The sequence below is a fragment of the Polypterus senegalus genome, chromosome 6 (genome assembly GCF_016835505.1).
Source record: "Polypterus senegalus isolate Bchr_013 chromosome 6, ASM1683550v1, whole genome shotgun sequence".
Taxonomy (NCBI): Eukaryota; Metazoa; Chordata; class Cladistia; order Polypteriformes; family Polypteridae; genus Polypterus; species Polypterus senegalus.
Genome location: NC_053159.1, coordinates 83,934,646 through 83,957,427, shown reverse-complemented (window position 1 = coordinate 83,957,427; position 22,782 = coordinate 83,934,646). Strand labels below are relative to the sequence as shown.

The following is a 22,782-nucleotide window of genomic DNA, read 5'->3' as shown; positions in this document are numbered from 1 at the left end:
ACAGAATTTAATCTAAGACGGCACTATGAGACAAAACATCAGGGTAACCTGAATGCAATGCAGAAGATACAGAAAGCAGAATAATTAAATAAGAATCTGACACTTCAGCGGACGCTTTAACCGTGCACAATCACAAAGTGATTTCAAGTGAAGCTGCTTTTATGGGAGACACAAATGCACCAGTGCACCTTGCCCCACTTTCCCTGTTGCCAAGTAATGTTAAACCAAGTCGTCACTACGGTGTTCCCAACACGCACTTTGCTGATAAACTGAGCGCACTGAGTTTGCACGGCGCTTTGGTGACTTTGAAGAACAAAAAGTCCGTCTACATGCGGCTCGAACCTTGTGCATGTTTGGTAGCACATATCTGTGTGAGAAGCTCTTCTCAGTGATAAAGACTAACAAAACAGCACACAGGAGTCGCCTCACTGATGAGCACCTGCAATCCATCCTGAGAATCTCCACAACACAGAACCTCACACCAAACAGAAACGAACCTGTGGCCAAAAAAAGATGCCAGGCGTCCAGCTCTAAAATGACATATGAGCAAAGACAACTGAATGATTTGATTTGTTATTGCTGAAAGGAACACATTTTATTTATATTTCTAGGTTTTGTTATGCAGCATGTTCATATTTGAATTTGTATAATTTTGACAGGATATATTTTTATGGAGAGCAAAATCTTTTGGGATATTTAAAATCTAAGTTTATTTTTATATAAAATTACATAAGAGTAAAGAAATGTGAATGTTTGTTCTTTTAACGCTTACTTTATTTCTAACTTGTATAATTTAGACAGGATAAATTTTTATGGAGAGCAAAATATTATAAGTTGTTTAAGGTTTGAGTTGATTTATTCAGAATAATATTCCTGTCTGTTTTACCATTCCTACCAAAGATATTTCTGTCGACTAAATAAAAATTCCTTCTATTTAAAATTTAAATAGAACTTGAACAAATACGATAGTTCATAATATCCACGCAGACTTGCACGTAAGAGCGGAGTTATCCGTTTTAACAAGCAGCTATTGCACTGATCTGAAATAGCTGTGTGTGTATATATGTAGATATGTATGTATATGTATATATATATATGTATTATATATATATGTGTGTGTATATATATATATATTTATGTGTGTGTATGTATATATATATGTGTGTGTATATATGTAGATATATATGTATGTATATATGTGTGTCTGTATATTTATGTGTATATGTATAGATATGTATATATATATGTTTATGTGTGTGTGTGTAAATATATATATATATATATATATATATATATATATATATATATGACAACAACACTCATCACTCACAACAGTGACAAAACAATTACATTGACAATCATGTTACGTTATTTTCAAAATGTTTCCTTTTCTTTTCATTGCTTCTTTAACACACTACTTCTCCAAGGCTGGTATTTTGCTAGTATATATATATATATATATATATATCTATACTAATAAAAGGCAAAGCCCTCACTCACTCACTCACTCACTCACTCACTGACTCATCACTAATTCTCCAACTTCCCGTGTGGGTGGAAGGCTGAAATTTGGCAGGTTCATTCCTTACAGCTTCCTTACAAAAGTTGGGCAGGTTTTATATCGAAATTCTACACGTAATGGTCATAACTGGAAGCAGTTTTTCCCCCATTTACTGTAATGGAGATGAGCTTTAACGCCGTGGTTGCGGAGTTTCGTGTGACATCATCACGCTCCCACGTAATCACGCAGTACATAGAAAACCAGGAAGACCTAAAAAGCGCTGAAGAAAACATGCATTATATAATTGAGAAGGCAGCTAAACAATAAGAAGCGAGCGAGTGACATATACAACCATATTCATGACTTCTGCTACTCGAAACAAAGCACATGTAAACCTACACTTTAAATTAAGTTCATAGACAGGCTGCGCTGGCTTGTAATTTAGTGCCTGCCCATATAAGGCCGTCCGTCAGCGGCAATCCAATAGCAAACTCCCACTAAATATTCACGGGTTAAGGACTGTGCTTATGCAGAGGAAGATGAGATGGTCAGGGTGGTGTTTGGTACAAACTCAGCGAAACTGTGAGAGAAAGTTTTAAGTGCCAGGACTAAGGTAACATTAAATACAGCCATGGACATAGCACGAGATGGCACCAGCACAGCTGGGAAACTTCGATGCATGTACACCGAGCGGCTCACGTGAACTGACGCAGTGCACAGATAAAAGCAACAGTTCCAAAGAGCTGAACAAAACCAATTACACAATTGAAAAGGCAGCAAAAATATGAAGCGTTGATACATACAAGCATATTCATAAATCCAAAACAAAGCACACGTTGGAAAAAGTCAATGTCCGCTAAAGGAAGACAGTGTAAAAAACCGTGCATGCAGTGTGTCAGGTCTCAGATAAAGAAGAAGACGAGCTGTTTATTGATGCAGTAAGAAACGAATCGATGAATGAAACCTGTCATCTTTACAACGATTGACAAACACGGAATGTAACTTGAACACAACACATCCTACAAATACGAACCTGATTGAAAGAAATAATGATAATCAAATCCTTGATGACAGCAACACTCAGTAACACTCACAAAACAAATACTGTATATTGACAGTCATGTTACGTTATTTTTAAAATGTTCCCTTTTCTTTTCATAGCTTTTTAACACACTACTTCTCCGCTATACGCTGGTATATATATATATATATATGTATATATATATAACCCGATCTACATACTCGAATAATGGATACTTTATTCGCCATCAATGATTGTTTTGGTAAAGCCATACTCAGTGTATTCATTAGATGAACGGTAAAAAAGTAAGAGCGAGGGAAGGATGACTTATTGAGGCATGCAGGCTGTAGTGCTTGCGTCAACACTATCTGAATTGCGCGATCACATTTGAAAAATATATCTTTTCAAGTTCTATTTAGTCCATATGTGTCAAACTCAAGGGCGGGCCACATCCGCCCGTGTAATTATATCCGCCCCGAGATCATTTTATATACTGTATTATTGTTATTAAAGCCCGGTATATGAAGCGCTGGTAACACAATAAACTACAGATCCCATAATGCAGCGCTTCAGCTGCCTTGCCAACACTTACCGAAGTTAATCAAGTTATTGCGAAGCTAGCTCACACGATGCTGAAGAGAAAAGTTGATTCTGAAAATAGAGCCTTTAAAAACCGATGGGAGGCTGAGTATATGTTTACTGAACCCGTGTGTCTCATTTGTGGAGCTAATGTGGCTGTAATTACAGAATTTAATCTAAGACGGCACTATGAGACAAAACATCAGGTTAACCTGAATGCAATGCAGAAGATACAGAAAGCAGCATAATTAAATAAGAATCTGACACTTCAGCGGACGTTTTAACCCGTGCACAATCACAAAGTGATTTCAAGTGAAGCTGCTTTTATGGGAGACACAAATGCACCAGTGCACCTTGCCCCACTTTCCCTGTTGCCAAGTAATGTTAAACCAAGTCGTCACTACGGTGTTCCCAAATACGCACTTTGCTGATAAACTGAGCGCACTGAGTTTGCACGGCGCTTTGGTGACTTTGAAGAACAAAAAAAGTCCGTCTACATGCGGCTCGAACCTTGTGCATGTTTGGTAGCACATATCTGTGTGAGAAGCTCTTCTCAGTGATAAAGACTAACAAAACAGCACACAGGAGTCGCCTCACTGATGAGCACCTGCAATCCATCCTGAGAATCTCCACAACACAGAACCTCACACCAAACAGAAACGAACCTGTGGCCAAAAAAAGATGCCAGGCGTCCAGCTCTAAAATGACATATGAGCAAAGACAACTGAATGATTTGATTTGTTATTGCTGAAAGAACACATTTCATTTATATTTCTAGGTTTTGTTATGCAGCATGTTCATATTTGAATTTGTATCATTTTGACAGGATATATTTTTATGGAGAGCAAAATCTTTTGGGATATTTAAAATCTAAGTTTATTTTTATATAAAATTACATAAGAGTAAAGAAATGTGAATGTTTGTTCTTTTAACGTTTACTTTATTTCTAACTTGTATAATTTAGACAGGATAAATTTTATGGAGAGCAAAATATTATAAGTTGTTTAAGGTTTGAGTTGATTTATTCACTAATAATATTCCTGTCTGTTTTTACCATTCCTACCAAAGATATTTCTGTCGACTAAATAAAAATTCCTTCTATTTAAAATTTAAATAGAACTTGAACAAATACGATAGTTCATAATATCCACACAGACTTGCACGTAAGAGCGGGAGTTATCCGTTTTAACAAGCAGCGTATTGCACTGATATGAAATAGCTGTGTGTGTATATATGTAGATATGTATGTATATGTATATATATGTTTATATATGTGTGTGTGTATGTATGTATATATATATGTATTTGTGTGTATGTATATATGTGTGTATGTATTTATGTGTGTGTGTATATGTATGTGTATATATGTAGATATATATGTATATATATATGTGTATATGTATAGATATGTATATATATATATATATGTTTATGTATGTGTGTGTAAATATATATATATATGACAACAACACTCATCACTCACAACAGTGACAAAACAATTACATTGACAATCATGTTACGTTATTTTCAAAATGTTTCCTTTTCTTTTCATTGCTTCTTTAACACACTACTTCTCCGCTGCGAAGCGCGGGTATTTTGCTAGTAATAATAATAAAAGGCAAAACCCTCACTGACTGACTCACTGACTCATCACTAATTCTCCAACTTCCCGTGTAGGTAGAAAGCTGAAATTTGGCAGGCTTATTCCTTACATCTTACTTACAAAAGTTAAGCAGGTTTCATTTCGAAATTCTACACATAACGGTCGACAATGTCCGCCATGTTAAACTTTCTTATTTATGGCCCCATCTTCACGAAATTTGGTAGGCGGCTTCCCTGCGCTAACCAAAACCGATATATTACTTATTTCGTGGTATGACGCCACTGTCGGCCGCCATATTGAATTTTCCAAATGTCACTAATTCTCCAACTTCCCGTGTAGGTAGAAGGCTGAAATTTGGTACTTATTTTGGTGGTATGATGCCACTGTCGGCCGCCATATTGAACTTTTAATGGAAACCGATGTCCGTACTTATTTCGTTGGTATGACACCACTGTTGGCCGCCATATTGAACTTTCCAACGTCACTAATTCTCCAACTTCCCGTATAGGTAGAAGGCTGAAATTTGGCAGGCCCATTCCTTACAGCTTACTTACAACAACTAAGCAGGTTTCATTTCGAAATTCTACGCGTAACGGTCATAACGGTCAACAACGTCCACCATGTTGAACTTTCTTTTTTACGGCCCCATCTTCACGAAATTTAGTAGGTGGCTTCCCTGAGCTAACCGAAACCAATGTACGTACTTATTTCGGTGGCATGACACCACTGTCAGTCGTCATATTGAATTTTCCAACATCACTAATTCTCCAACTTCCCGTATAGGTAGAAGGTTGAAATTTGACAGGCTCATTCGTTACAGCTTACTTACAAAAGTTAAGCAGGTTTCATTTCGAAATTCTACGCGTTATGGTCATAATGGTCAACAACGTCCGCCATGTTGAACTTTCTTATTTATGGCCCCATCTTCTCGAAATTTGGTAGGTGGCTTCCCTGCACTAACCGAAACCAACGTATGTACTTATTTCGGTGGTATGATGCCACTGTCGGCCGCCATATTGAACTTTTCAACAGTCTTTGTTACTTATGGGCCCATCTTCAAGAAATTTGGTACACGGGTTCCCAACGCTAACTGAATCCTACTTACGTACATATACGCCCATAGCCTGCAGCTCGGTCACCGTGTGAGGCGGCGTTGGGTCCCCCATCCAAACGCCTCCCACGTTGTTGGCTGCCTGCCTATATAAGGCCGTCCGTTGCTCCAGTCTCTACATTCCCTTCCTTGCTTCGCCACGGGATTCACGTCTCCCTACTGATAACTACAGCCTTTTTGTTTAATCCACGGCTTCTCCGCTGTTTTATTGTTTGTTTATTACAATTATTGTTATTGTAAAGGTATTTTACACTTACTTTACATTGCTCAGGTACCCATTTCCTTTATCATTCCAACCCCCATTACCATGTCTATCGAGATGATCACTATCGATCAAAGAACTATCACTTACCGAGTGGTTTCCATGCCCGGAGATACCACCTACCTTTTCCATTCTCTTTGTTACATATTGCACGGCCATATCAGGCTCACTCTTGATATCCGGAGGAACATTGTGTCTTATGTATTGAATGACTGGGACAGGTTCAAGGTGTAGACTGATGACGGTACAGGAGATAATTAGACTACACAGGAGCACTATAAGAGTGAAATGCTTAAGCCCTTCACCTATGGTTCTGCATGTGAGTTGATGGCTGCCGCTGAATTGTTTGGTTGTCGCTTTCAAGTGTACCGAAATGGCCAAATATTTTACACCTTTCGACAACCGCCAATGCCTCTTAAACATCTTAGATTCACAGGTGACGATTTCCGTAGTGGACACTTTGATGTTTATAAATGTTTAAACTCTCAAAAGCTGGATGTGATTTTATCGCTGAATCCGGTTGTGTGCTTACAACGCTTGACAGATGCCGAATGTCACTTCAATACAACAAATCCTGCAAATACTGTCATAATTGAAACAAGCCATGAAACTCCGATTATGACAGCAGCAATCCAAGCTGTGAGATTTGAGACAACATTACTGTTCACATGGCCAACTGTAAGTTACATGCTCAAGAGTAAGCTCAGCGCACAGCTTGGTCATGTTACAACCGGAGGGCCGAACTGACAACATAGTATACAAAGAGATCCTTAACAAATTATTATTGGCATATTTTCCCTCAGTTTAAAAAGGTTAAATTTTCTTCTTAATAAAAATTTGAATGCAGTACTTCGCCACTGCTAAGCGCGGGTATTTTGCTAGTATATATATATATATATATATATATATATATATATATATATATATATATATATATATATATGTGTGTGTGTATGTGTGTACATACATACATACAGTGTATATATATATATATATATATATGCACACAAACTGCCCAGGGTTTGTTTCCTGCCTTGCACCCTGTGTTGGCTGGGATTGGCTCCAGCAGACCCCTGTGACCCTATAGTTGGGATATAGCTGGTTGGATAATGTATGGAAAGGTATATATACAAGGAAAGACAGGCAATCAATTATATATATAAATTCACAATTCCCACCACCAGCCCAAAGGCACAAGTGAAAGATGCTATATATATTTTATTTATAATAAGCACACGAATATAAAGTAATCAAAACAATGCAAAGCCCTACCTTGTCCCTAAACAATAAATAAATAAACATAAAACACAGATCAAAAACAAACTGACATAAATGGGTAAAATAGAATGAGTCCAAAGTTATTAATGTCCTGATTACAATTAAATACTGTTCGATATGTTAGGTTTGCTCCTTCCCGAAATAATTAAAAACGATCTCACCATGTGAATCCTCGGCAGTGGTTGAAATAAATCCAGACCCCAGGGTTTCTTTGCACTGGCTGATATACTGATGATCTGGACAATGAATATAGCATACAGTGAGGTTGCGCAATGATTTGGTGAAATGAATGCTAAATGGCTCCTCTCTTCTCTCAATCTCCTTTTCTCCTCCATGATACTTCCCTCCTCTCGTTTAAATAAAAATATCCCGGATGAAATTGGTGAGTCAACAGGAAATACCAGTATTGGGGTCACTGCCTCCCTGCATCATCCTTCCCAGTATGTTTTCGGGGACAACACTTACATAAACACACAATGGATTTAAACAGGACGATGCAAAAAACACATGACTCAACACAAAACACACATTAAATATCTACAATCATATAGCCCCGCTACAAATTGTTCAAGGATGAATTAGTGACACCTTTGCTAAATTTCCTCTGTGATCAATACCCTAAATTGTTGTGATTTAGTAGGTCTGAGAGTGTACCTTTTTCAGAAGTCATAAAAAGCAGGTCAGCCTGGTTAAAACATAGATATATCCGTGTCTTGACTTTTCAATTGATTCCTTTTAAAAGCAATATATATATATAAGGTATATAATATGAAATGCTAAGGTCTGTCCGTTTGTCACACAATTGCTCCCAAACTACTGGTGCTAGAATCTTGATCTTGGTCATAATCAAAATGGTATGACCTGATGTGGTCTGGAAATTCAAATAATTTCATGTATCAGCAACCTCGGCAAAGTGACCTGTGGTCATGGGTTTGTAATGCCAAAGTGATTGCAAATCTAAGTGACATGGTGGAAAGAAAAAGAAGTGCAACGACTTCTGGTGAGTGTCAAGCAAATTGCAAAGGCCAAGGACAAGGAACACAATAATAATAAGAAGGATAAGAGCAGCACAGTCTGCTGAGTGTCAATTGAGAAATACAAAGTGAAAGAATGACTAAGACAAAGAAATGCCTGCCTACAGTTGCATGTAAAATGTTCCATTGTTTGTTTCAAGTCATTTTCTTAGGTCATGCAGTCCCATCCCATAAGACGTCAAGACACTGGACTGCACTGATAACCAACAAGTATTCCTGAATATAGACCTATTGAGTATTGGACAGACCTGATGGCTTGTAGGCTTGCATGACAAATTCCAGGATACACAAAGCAAGAATGCCTCAGAGACAGAAGTGCATGGTGACAATCAAGAAAATCGTTGATTATTTGAAACTTCCAACCATAAAGACATTTTGCCAAATTAGAAAGGTTCTGTTTGCTCCAGATGAGTAATGGGAAGAAATTAAATATAAATAAAATATATTATCACTTGTAGAGGAACTGAAAGAAGTGCCTGTTTAGAAAACATAAAAAGTATCATCGGCTTTACCATGGTTTTTATTTACAGTTTTATTTTAGGAACATGGGTGCTGAAGCTTCACCAATATGTATTCATTATAGTCCATAGACAAAGTATGATTAGTCATTTAAATCAGGTTTTAGAGCCATTTTGTTTTGGAATATTCACTGATTGTAATCTTCTGAATTTCATAGCCTTTCACTTAAAATGTAAGGTTCTTGTTTCTGTTTTGCTTCATAAGTAAAATAATGTTCAGCCTCTTAAACAGATACAGGTTAAATACCGTTATAATGAATACCGAAGTAACTACATTTTCAGAATAACGTATATTTTTTGTGGGCCTGTACAAACGTTCGTAGAACATCAGGTTAAAATCTCATTTTAACAAAATGTAAATCTCAGTATTTTTTTTTTCACAAAAATGGCCACCAAAAGTAATAATGCAATGCAAAAAATACTTAGTGACACTCTCAGGAACCCTGCAACAGGTTGTCTCAAAGAGAGAGACATTCTATTGAGAAATTTGTGGTCTCAGGAAGGCTCAGTGAGCGTGTAGGTATGACATCAAACACATAGCTGAATTCTGATTCAATGCTCCACCGAGCATCCGCGAGGGTAGTTGTGTTTTGTGCAGACACCATATTGTTCGAGTTTCGTAGCGCTTCTCAAAGTTTTTTTTGAGATGAACAAATGAAGTGAGAAACTGCATTAGTTTACGCTGAAAGAAAAATTAACAATTCTGGAAAAAGTTGATTCTGGAATGAAGAAAAATTGCATGGTGAAAGCATTTTGGAATCGCGCCTTCATCTTCATCCAATGACTCGTTTTCATTCAGTATTTTCATACATGTATTTCTATTTTTAAAAAAATGTAACGTCTCATTTTCATTCTATGTTCATAACTGCATTCCTATTGTAAAAAGTTACATTCAATGTCTCGTTTTCATTCTGTGTTCGTACATTTCTACTAAAAAAATTGTATCTAACGTCTCATTTTCATTCTGTATTCATACCTGTATTTCTAATAAAAAGAAATTTAAAACCTAACATCTCATTCTATATTTCTAATAAAAAAAAGTTAAAACCTAACATCTCGTTCTAAAATAAAATATTTTTTGCAGTTTAAGAAGCGCTGTTTTTTATGCAGGTATTGTCAAGCTTGGGTGACAGAGTTGCACAAGAGACAGGAAGGTGAGTCCAGGTTTTCAAGGAAAATGCAGGTGCTTTATTACTGTATAGAGTAGGCAGGTAAAGTCTCAAGACTAGGAGCCACAGCACAGACGATCATCCTGCTTTAGCTCCCATCGTCAGATTACAACACCAGCAGCTGGGATCACCACAGTAGTCTGGAAAAAACAGATCAGGACAGTACGTGGAATGGAATTTTATAGCCCGCTGTTGGATGTTAAAAATTGTGCAATAAGCATAGTACGTGGTATGTCTGATCCTGCATAGGATAACCAATTACTTTGCTCTTGGTTTGCTGTTTACCAAATGCAGCAGAGCAGCTACAGAGCTGTCCTTGCGCCGATGTCATTAGAGATGGTGACCCCGGTCACAAAATACTATTCGTTGTCACAAACTCTACAAAGAGCCATAGCAAGGTTTGGGGCAGCTACCCGTATATTTGGTTTCCTAGCTGCAAATTGACGTAAATGATAGCACTGCTGTGCACAAAACCGAGTCCAAAACAGAACTGAGGGAATAGGGAAAAGGTGGAGGCTTTTAAAGGGGAAGACAGAAAATGAGGTCAAAGGGGTCAGGCTCATAAGGGTCTTCAGCCATAGGTTCGAGGCCGGATGTGACATCACAGGGCCCAGAGCCGACAAGGTCTTCTTCCATGGGCTAGGACACGGAAGTGACATCAAGAGGACCTGATGGAATCTCCCATGAATGGTCTGCAGGAAAGGGAGAAAAAGTGTCAGTGCACTCTGCCACATCCCAGTATGATTCGGAATTGCCCTTACTCAAGCCCTTTAGCTGCCTCCCATTATAACAAAATTTCAATGATAACAAAATATTTTTATGGTCCCATAAGTTTCATTATAATGGGATTTCACCTGTATCTGGTTGTTATTCTGCTAGAATATCAAATCTCTAAAGATAATCACTCATATATTAAAGTACTAATGCCATCTTCCATAAATGCACTCCAAGGTCATCATTTTCAGCCCCTTATTTAGGCCTAGTGTCTGTAGATAGTGCAGGGCTTTCTGTGCCTCAATCTGAGTTACTTACTGCCTTGTGTCTCTGATCATAGTATTTCTACTTGACGTAGTCATTTGGAAGTATTCTCCACAGTTTGGGTATGTGTTATGGTTAATGATAGGTAAACATCCCATAAGGCCAGGTTAGTTCCTTGTGATATAGAGGGTCTGTGGCATGTGCATTTTACTTGAATAATCAACATGCTCATGATTTCAGGTGGGGAATAGGTAGTGTGGTGGGGTGGCTCAAGTGGCAATTGTGGGAATGGGCAACCTTGTATTCGCTTGTGCTGGATTGACTTTTTACCTCATTAGCGCCAGAGTCATGATTGCTGCTTCTGCATCCCACAGTAGTTTAAAAGGAAGCCAATGTACAGGGGAACAATAAAAAAGAAATGGAAGACACTTAAAGCACTGAAGAGGGTCACTCTGGGTGAGCATTTTAAGGTAGCTGGGGTGACCCCATTGCTCAATAGGTCATATGCTTAAGGCCAAGTGGCAGCGGGATTTGGAGGAGCGTTTGCTGTGACATCAGCAGAGTTTGAATTTTAAAGGTTGGCTATGCCTGTCAGGAGGATGTCTCCACTGGCTGCAGGGTCCCATCCAGGGTTAGCAGAGGAGACTTCAATTTATAGAAAGAATCACTGAAGCTCCTGGCTCTGTATAGTTTTAAGGGATGGTCAGATTGCTGCCTTACTTTTAAACTTGTTTTTATGGAACCTATTTTCATTGAGATTATTTATTTATTAAAGAGCACTGTACTTTTTGGACACAGTTGTTTGGTTTGTAAATAAAACCACTTTGCACTTGATTTGCTACCACTTGACTACGTGTATCCTCATTTGCATGGCTCACCCTTGGTCTGTAACTATCGATGTTTCTGGGTTCAAGCTGCCAAAGGACATGGAGCCAACGCAGACAGTTATACAACCCTGTTGCTGGCCTTTTAATTATTTTGCTTAAAATACAGGAGGCCAGAGGCTTCAAAAGAAGAATCTATTATTTGTGGGAGTAGACATATAAGGCAGTAAATAAAAATCAAAGTTACCTAAAAGGAAAACTCATCTTTCAGTGAGCTCTGGAAGCAGCTGTATAACAAAATACCTACTTCAGTGAGATGATTTTACTTCATGATAATGAACCCAAAGCACAAATCTCATGGTACAGATCTTCAGATAAAAATAATATGTGAGCATTTATTATTAACATTTTATTCAGCATATTTCTTTATCCTAGATTCACAAAACGTGTTTTTCATGCATTTCTTTGCTGCATCTTGATATAATTTGAAACTTATTTTAATTCATTTTAAAACCAGGCTCAAATGGGTATATTATTTAATACATACATGCAATACATAGTTTAGATCTGTAGCAGTCTATTAAGCACCTTAGGATAAGTCTTATTTATTACTAGACATTAAGCTCGTTACAATAACGGGCGCTGGAACAGTAGTGCATAAACATCAGTAGGAACAGTCTATATTAAATGGCAAGGGACCCTGACCTCATTCTGTTTCTTGTCTTAATTTTTTTTTTTTGTCAAAAATATTTTTGCAAGAAGCCTAAAGTAAAATAATAATAAAAATAAAATAGAAACGTATGACAATACAGTAAGTATAATTAATATTGCATTAGTGTAAACCTTTGTAACAATCTGTAATACACAAAATCTGAAGAAGATATTTAGGAAAAATGTTCTATTTTTTACCTCATGAAATTTATCTATACAATTTCATTATAGACAACATTTCTTGTAAATATTCTGTCTGAGTTTGGCAAAAGTTTGCCTTGTTCAGGACCATCTACAACCTTGCCAACAACATCTGGAAAACTTCTAATTCTTGATAATGCAACATATAACTGACCATGGCTGAATACTGGTTCAGGCAAGTAAATGCCAACTGTTTGTAAGGTTTGCTCTTCTGAGTCATTTTCTTTTTCTTCAATCGATCTATTTGTTCTTATTTTTTTTTGTCTTTCAGCCTTTCTTTTGTTGATGTTTACTTGTTGAGCTGACCGTTCTTCCAGGAGATGTTACTTATATAGGATTTGATTGTCTGTGTCTTTTGTCTACTTGACGTGTCCTTTTCTTTTTGGGTGGCATGTTGTTAGTAGATATGTCCGTAATATTTTCTCTTACAGTAATACTGGCTTGTATGTGGCTGTAATATCCACCAGTTTATTGTGTGCCTTTAAATTTCTCTCGCAGTAATACTAGTTTGTATTTCCGTAAAATGCCTGTAATTTTCTCTGACAGTAATACTGGCTTTGATGTCCATAATATGACTTTAATTTTCTGTCACAACAGTGGTCAATCCGCAGAGTGTCCCCAGCAACTGATGTAATGTGTGGCGTGCAGTTAATAATCATGACTGTGTCATCTCCCCAGCAAGTATTTTAATCTGTGCTGGCATGTAGCTGATTATTGTACGTGTGGCATCTCCCCAGCAACGGATTTTATGTGCGCGGCCACGACTACCTAATCAGCAATCTCCCCAGCAATGATGTCTTTTATTTGCTTATCATGCGCTGCCGCGACAAGGCCATTCACTGTTTGCCCAGCTTCCAGTGTGTGTGCTTTATTTGCTTATTATGCGCTGCCGCGGATAGGCCATTTACTGTGTGCCCAGCTTCGAGTGTGTGCGTGACCAAGGTGCTGTGTGCATGGGCGTGGCACGGTGTGATGTGCACACACACACGGACACCTGGACGCACCCAGGGCTTTTATTAAAGAGGATTATTCTTTTAGGTAAATTCCTGTCACAGCACTTTTTTTTTTACAGTGTATCTTCTTTATAGTAGGATAGTAGACAAAATATAAATATTTGTAAATTTTAAAAAAACTACACAATTTCATGCGTTTTAAAATCTTGTTACGTGTCATTAGTTGAGCTATCCAGAAGTGCACAATTTACTGATGTAGGCACATGAAGAGAACGTAAAGCAGTAAATCCAGATTTCTGAAAGAGGAGCCTGTAAAAGAACACTAGTGGTTGCATAAGGAAGAAAAATGTAAAATAATATCTTTCATTCCAGCTCATATTTAAGGTAGGGAAGAAATAACTGCCACCAATTTACATGCAGTATTTTATATCTATCTGTGCTGCTGTATGTGTACACATTTTGAATAAACATCTGTGTACAGCTCAAAGTCAGATATACTTTGTCAGTTTAACTAGGTTGCAAAGAAAAGAAATTAATTTTTATTAATTGTAGTTTCACTCACATTTTTGTCATATATTATTTGTACCTTTCGGAATAATTTGCTTACTTGCAGTCATGCATGAGCACAGTACCAACTTTCTCGGTAGTACAGGTACGAAGTAAAAAATACTGTAAAAAAGCTGGTACCCTTATGTTTTCAGAACTTTGGTACCGAAGTAGTAACGACATATCTGTTCTTGTGATACCTCTAGTTAACATTAAGGCTGTGGGTACAGTGGTACAATTATAGCTCTGCTGCTTCGTAGCAAGGAGACCAGGGCCCGCATCCCAGGTCATCCCTTGTGAAGTCTGCATGTTCTTCCTGTGTATGCATGGATCTCATCTAGGTGCTCCATTTTTCTCCCACTGTCCAGTTAGGTCAGGCGGCGATGCTAAATTGGCCCTAGTGTATATTTGATGTGTGAGTGCAGGTATTCACTCTGCAATCATGGCCAGGCACCCTGTTGAGGGTTACTGTATATCCTGCCTTGTGCTACATGCCAGCTGAGATGGGCTCCAGTGGTCTGGATTAAGCAGGTTAGAAACTGACATGACATGATATTACTGAAAGTATACCAAGTATATTTATTCATGACCCATTATATTACAGAAAAAAAACAAATAACTTTGGTTTGCTAGAACTAGTCTAGTCAATACACTGCTTTATTTAAAAAAATGCACATTCATCCTTTACATCCTTTCTTCACGTTTTTATTTAATACCTTAAATAGTAATTAAATTAGTCCTTATATCATAACTTCTACTTTTTCTGTTGTTCGTTATAGAGTAAAATTTATTTGAAAGAACATAATCCAACTCATCCATTCTTGCTTGAAAATAGTGGATATTCCCAGGATAGCATATATTAATGCTGCTAAATTAGAACACAAGAAATTTGACAAATAAGAGCAGACCATTCATTCCATCAAACTTGTTTAGTTAATATTTAAAGATAGTACCATATGTCTATGTATGAGATTGTATATTGCATTTTTACTCTGTAAAGAGAGTAATAACAAAAGTGTGTAATGAAAATGCTTGTTGTATATTTCCTTAACATTTTGTATAAGTTTAGGTGCTAACAGAGGATTGAGAGTGATTTTGATTTTATTCATGTTTTACAATGTTTTCCTATAGAGTAAAGTCATTAGCTTGAATAATAAAGTATGGAAAATGTATATTATTAGGTGTTATTATTTGTTTTATTAATTATTCTTGTGTGATTTTTATCAACTTCTCTTACATTTTTCAGGTTGGGAGTGGCCCAGGTGTTGGATTTAATGTGAATATGGCTTTCACAGGCGGTCTTAACCCTCCAATGAGTGATGCTGAATACTTGGCAGCATTCAGGTGAGGTAGCAATATGAATGTCAGATGCTGCGTTTTCTTTTTGTCTTAGTGAACTCTATATCTCCTTACCTTTACCTCAATAAAATATTTTAAAATATTCTATATGTATTAATTGTAGTCATATAGATATATAATATACCCACCAAATACAATATACTGTATATATATATGGAGTATATGTATAGGGCTTGAGTTGAGACCAGTTATGTACAGTACAGTACCTCAGATTCTTGTTCATAGTTATGTTTTGGTCATGATGTTTGAATTTGACAATACATTAGACTTAATAATGAGTTTGTGGAAAAGCAGATGCTATACATGAGGACTTCAAGGAAGCGCTGTTTGCCTCAAAACCAAAAAAATGTACACAATCCTACAATCTGTAGCCAAATGATCCTTGTAACACACCATACATTACGTCATATATTTCTAAGGGGAAGTCATCTAAAATATTGAAGAATTTTCTCCCAGTTACATAAGCCTGAAGCTAGCTTAAGGCAGCAGCAGAAAAGCCAACAGTATTGGTCGTCAGTGTTGTAAATGTGGTCAGAAAAGTAGACATAACAGCTAGAAGAGTAATTGTAGGCACCAAATTTGTATGGGACATTCTGTAAGTCTTAAGTGGTTTACCACTGTTATGTAAACTTGTTTCAGTGCTATGATTAGATCTAGAACCTGGCTGGTATTTTCTACAACTAAATTTAATTCAAATAACTATTTAACACAAGTTTTTTGTTTCTAAACGTGCTTTTGTTTTTATTAAATGTTTTATGCTATCGTCACTCCAGTCTTATGCATTTACTTACAACTGCCACCATTATATCTTTCCATCGTCAGAACAACTCTCGTGTTGTTAGAGGCATGTTCTCAGAGTTAGTGACCTGTGGTTTATGACGCAATGGGTTAAAAGAGTGCCTTGGGGAATCACTTCTGTAGCTGAGTTGACAGATTCAGAACCTCCTTTTCCTAAATACTTCATGTTTTTTGACTCTTGCTTGATTTTTGACCAATGATATTTGTATCATATGTTGGCTATGGTGCTTAGCCTGGTGGTTTTTCCGTTTTGACCTTTTTTTTTTTTTTTGACCTTGCTTTGTGCTCAATTTCTTAATAATATTCTTTTTGCTAGTTCTCTTATATAACACTCCTAAAATCAGTACAAACCTTGACACCTTGGCTCCTTGGCTACCATCAGGATTTATTAAACGATCAGAGGTTGGTTATTTTTGTAATTCTTGCATCATAATATAATTATGGAGATATATGACTGTCTTTTGTCTCAGATTGCAGTGTTACATTCAGCTTTATGAGTTTTAATGATTTTATAGTCTATAGTAATGATGTTTCTCCATTTATACTCAGATCTTGTGACGGGCGGAGTGGTGGCTCTGAGGCTAGGGATTTGCACTGGCCAAAGTGACTGTACTTAGTTGGGCCCTTGGGCAAGGCCTTTAGCCTGCAATTGCTTCGTCCAGTGTATGACGTTAATCTGCATCCAGCCCTGCATGTAGGCCTTCCAACCTGCCGGGAAAACATTGGGGTTGGTGGCTGAATTGACACCTTAAAAAAAACTCTTATTGGTTCTATGCCATTTGAACTAGTGTGGTGCTGAGGTGTCACCCGTTGCATGCCTACACTCAGGTCCTAATCTGGGATTCTGAGTTTGTTTGTTATGTGGTGGGTGCGGCAATGCACTTTATCAGTGCGTGCTCCTAACCTCTCCTCTTTCTCGTGACCACTGAAGAAAAATGCCTAGAGTTGGCCAGCAATGGAGCCAAGAAATCAAAGTCAGAAATGGACCATGGTTAAAACCAAAATAAACTCAAGAAAAGTGATGGTTAAAACCAGAAAGCAAACAAAAACAAGAACTGAGTGCCCAGCATAATTCTGTTTATTGTAAGCAGCCAAGTCAGACAAGAAGTATTGTAAGTGGCTCATGAAGATGGGCCAGATAAGTGGTGTCGGTGTGAATATTAGTTATTCATTGTTCCTTCACCTTAAAGTGCTAAGCACATTCCTAACTTATGCTTGTGCTATGCACATCCATAATCTAAGATCAGAAAAGTGAATTTGGAAACTAGGTAACAAGAAAAGACAACTGTTGACTTTGAAGTTATAACTAACTGTAGGTACATTGTGTCAACTGCAGTATGTAGGAGTTCTAAGTCTGATCTTTTTAATGATGTTCAGTTTGAGTAAAGAAAATATTTCTTTGTTGATTTTTTCATCCACAATTCCAAAACACTATTGTGAACAAATTGTACAGAACATTTCCATCACTCATGTAAGAGTTATTTAAATGGCATCTGCAGCATAAGTGTGTGCATGTGATGGACTAAATTTTAAATAGTACCAAATTCTCCAAGGATGACTATCTGAAATGGATAAAGCTTGTTCAGTAATCAAATAAATATATGTACATTTCCACACCTTGTGTCAACAGTAAATTGCAAAATGACTTTTTTCAAGCAAAAAACCTGTTAGCACAATGCAATCAATTCAGTGTTAGCCTTTTGTCTCCATCAACTGGCAGAAATACATTTTGCAATTGGTAGGCTGTCACATATGTCATAAGTGCCATGGGTTATTTCCATAAGTGTCTGTATATGTAAGTAACGTATAGATCTTAAACCAATACATATCAGAAATTGTTTCATGCAAAGGAATCTATTTATACACTGTTAGTTATTTAAAAAGGCAGACATTAAAAGTGGAATGCATGTAAAACCTTAGTTAATTTTTAGTGACCCAGTGTACCATATGTGAAATTCACCTATGGTATTTGGCATATCCTATAGTTTATCCCCTCATCACCCCCAGTGGTAAAGAAAAATCAGAATTTTATTATAGTATTATATTAGACTACAAACATAACAGAGATAGGTAAGTAGTAGAGTAATGTTTCTTACAATATCAGCGTAAATTTCTAATTAGAATAATTAGTTTGATAAATTAAAATTGGGGTGGATTTAATTTACATTTATACATTTAACATTACAAAAATAATGTTTATGGTTATGTTAAATGCATATTGTGCTGTTTAGATGTGCCTGGTTTTTAATAGCTAAATTGTATTATTATTTTTATTATTCAATGTATATTCCTAAGTCCACCCGCTATCCTCAATTGTATGCATAATATAGTGAAAACAAAATTTTTAAATATCTATAAATCTCTTTTAATTCTCATGTAATTCAATTATTGAGTTTCAAATGGCAGCACAGGACACAAGGCAGAAACTAAACCTGAATGAGTTGTTATCATCACAAGAAACACACACTTAAATCCTGTGAGCCAATTTGTAACCACCGGCAGGTCTTTTTGCAGAGTACCAAAGTTGCCACAGAAGGATACATTTAGATACTGGGAAACTGCAACCCCACTCAAATAGTGGAGGTGTGAGGCAGCAGTGTTAACCAGTGATATTAAAGCATGTTTTTGAGAAATGGTGAAAAGACTAATTGTTTATTTGACCTTTCATAATTTTTCTTATATGTTGTTTTTTTATTTGTATTATTCTGCATCCAACGTTAGTTTGTAACTTGTAACATTGTAGGCTACAAAGTGTGTTTTCATAACAGGCACCTAATACTGTGAGTCTCACCAAAAGTTGCATATATATCCTGTGCAAAAATTAATTCCCATAACAGTGGTATTCAAAGGTGCTTTTGTTTTCATGCTTATAGTTCTCCTTTCAGAAGAAAAAATGACTAAGGGATAGTTGACAAACAGCATAACATAAATGAAATATTTGCAACATGGCATCAGTTTAATGTTCATTCTTTAAAGCTCTGGGATTTCTAATAAGAGCTATTTTGGTTAAAATAATCTAAGCATAATATAGGCTTGCTCCATCAGAGAAAGTCATGTTTCTGATTAGTCTTGACTAAAGTGCATGAATTAGTCTGGCTCTTTACATTAGTGCCTTTTTTCTTAAGCCAGTACTGTTTGCTAGTCTAAAGCATTTTCACCAGATGGAATTATTTTTCAAGTGAAGAAAAACTAAATCAATGTGCTCATAGTTCTCCAATCTTATCCTAGGGCTGTTTCCACCTGGAGTGGTACTCCATTTCAATATGTCCAACTAGAGTCGGAGCACTTTTAAATGCATATGGTCTAATACATGAGATGACGATGGGATGCATGGGTTTCATTTCACCACCAGTAGAACTAGTGATATTTACATTGTTTTTTCATTTATGATAAACAGATCCTTTAATCCAAAGCCACTTACAAAATAGGTCATTATAATCAAGTAAACATAAATCTTGAGGAGTGTTTTGGAACAAGTGCTACAGGACAATATTACAGAATTGATGATCATAAATGAAGAGCTCTAAAACTCCAGATGGTTACATTTCCTTAGTTACAAGAACCTACCAAAGCCATTATCAATTAGCCGGAAAAACATTGAAGAAGAGAGTCTTCAAACAATCCTCAATCACTTTAAGGGAGTCAGAAAGATTGATTTGGGCAGGTTATTCCACCGACTAGGAGCTACGCATGAAAAGAGTCTGGATTGAGTTATGATTACGTGCAGAAGCGGTGTCACTAGATGCCGTTCATCTGTAGACCCAAGTTAATGGGAGAGAGAACAGTGCCTCACAAATGTCTCTCTCTCTCTCTCTCTATATCTCTCTATATATATATATATATATATATATATATATAGATGCTAATCCATTCACTAATCTGTAGACTAGCATCAAGGAGTTGAATTTAATGTGTGCTGCAGGGAGCAGTAATATGAAAAGAGTAATGACAAGTGCCTGTCTTAATTGATTGAACACCTGATGTGCAGCTGCATTTTGAGTTATCTGCAATGGCCAGCAGAGATTTGCAGTAAAGAGTGTGAATCTATAAGACCAATAGACCATTGCAGTATAGTCAGTGAAGAATACCTGGTCATCGGTCACCACCCAAAAGTTGCATATTAGCAGGTGTTAGCAATAATATCCCAATCTGACAGACACCAATTAACCGTACAGTGTTGAGCATGTAAGAAAAACATTCTGAATTAAAACCATTCATAGTTTGTTAAAGTAACCCAGGAGAATAGATATTAAATTAATTAATAATTTCCTTGAGTTAGTTTCATATATAACCAGGCAAGAAGTCTTACAGTGTTTATTCTTGTTATTAAAAAAAATATAAAATCAAAAGAGTACAGCTCATCAGCTGCTAATAATGCATATGCCACTCCAGGTGGTAAAAATACAGTTATGCCCTTTTTAGTATGATGGAGGGGTCATATTATATGGAGGGTTCTGTCCCTTTGGTAAGCGTTTAGATAGAAAAATTATTCCAGTTATAAATGCACATATTTGGCAGGGTGAAGATCAGAGTATTACATTCTTTTTTAAGTCTGCATTGCAATCTGATTATTAGGCAGATACCTATCAGGTAACACTTGTGGTTGGTCAGCCAGTTGGCACACATCCACCACATACTCCGATCTCACACTGCCAAGTAAGCGAACCAGCTGCTGTGGCGCAACATCAGAGACTTTGCTTCAGGGTCTAACGTCCAAGGTTCAATCCATGTAAAGGGATGCAAAAGTGCGTATACCTGACGAGCCCCAATAAGAGTGAAACACATTTTGTGTATTATTTGGCAGATACTGTATCACATATCTATGAGCTGTTTCTCGCAACTGAGAGAATGTGGCGGATTGTACACACACACATCTCCTATTAATAATATATTCATGTTTACACAAAATAACAGAACTAATTTGAAACATAAATTGAAACTAAATTTTCAATAAGATTTATATGACTATACAAAATTAAGTATCTTTAATCAGTGTAAAGTAGCTTCTTCTAGGCCATGCTGGTCTGACAGTGGTTCTTTGTTAAATGGCAGTTCCGTGTCATCTCCATTTACCTATGTACAACCAAAACATAAAACATTACACGCTCAGTAACATCTGATGATGCTTTAATGTTGCTCTGTAGATGACAAATTGGTCTAGAACAAACATAAACGGCATGTGAGTTTGGCAGACAAGCAAGTACACAATATTTTTTTGCACATACAATCTGCTTAAAATTGGCAATGGGGGAAAAAATATTTTTTCCAGTTCATTTCTTTTAAGTCAGATGTATTTACATTAATTTCTTTAATACACTTAGAATTTCGAAGTGCAAGGAAGAATAATCTCACAAGTTCAATACACTTTACATTATTAGGTGTTTTCAATAATAATTGTCCTTAAAGTGTTCCCTAAGAAGCTAAAAAAGTGGGGTTACTAAGATATAAATACCAATATCTTTTTCAGTTGAAGAGAATACCCAAATGAATATTCTTATATCAGTATTTATCAAGATTAAAACGTTCACTTCTGAGCCAATAATATTTGGTAATTATCAAATTTTACCTTATAAGTCTTTATATCACTGTTATTTATAAGATATCCTGTAATATTTCCATGTGTACAGTCTTGCAGACACAGAAAACTGAATATGGATTTAATTGTTTTAGAAGACTGTTGAAGAACCCATCACGTGAGAATGAGGGAATTACTGACTCCCACTGTTTGAGCTATTAGAAGGTTACATAAGTAAAGCCAGTTTTTGGTACCAGGTCTCTAAGTCCTGTACATTTGGTTTCTTAGTTCCCCTGGTTAGCTTTATATACTTTTTTCAGTATAATTGGAATATTAATTATTGATGCTTGTGCATGTAAATAACAAAATAAGAATGAATGGAAGATGGTCAGAATTGCGTGTAGCAGAGGTCTTTGACTCACAAAGTGACTTCCCTTTACTTTCTTCTTATTAACATTTTAATAAGCAGAAACCTAGTATTCTTTGCCATATATTGCTTAACACAAATCAACACATATAAACTAATAAATCAGCAAATAACCAATTTCCCAATAAATTGTAACTGAAAGTTAAAATGATTTAAAGAATTCTCCATCAGTTAAAACATTTTTATCCTTTCATTTGGTAAACTGAAATTGCATGTATAAAGGTTTCATATGAAGACAATGCATGATTTCCATATCCATATATAGGATAAAGCCACAAATAAAATTAAAAGGTTCAGTACTGGCCTGAGATGTTTCTTTAGAATTACATTAATGAGTTGACACCAATTTCTGAAAAAATATCTGAAAGGTCTTGTAAAAAGAATTAGATTTTTT

At 36.4% G+C, this 22,782-nt stretch overlaps 1 protein-coding gene across 7 annotated transcripts in view; it reads left to right on the top strand.

Annotated features, from left to right (window-relative positions):
- Window positions 1-22,782, top strand: part of hdac4 (histone deacetylase 4) — a 532,842-nt gene that overhangs the window by 465,846 nt on the left and 44,214 nt on the right. For all 7 annotated transcript variants that reach the window (XM_039756441.1, XM_039756439.1, XM_039756440.1 and 4 more), the window contains one exon: window positions 15,536-15,633. In XM_039756441.1, the coding sequence (XP_039612375.1) occupies window positions 15,536-15,633 (98 nt within the window). The remainder of the gene's footprint in view (window positions 1-15,535; window positions 15,634-22,782) is intronic.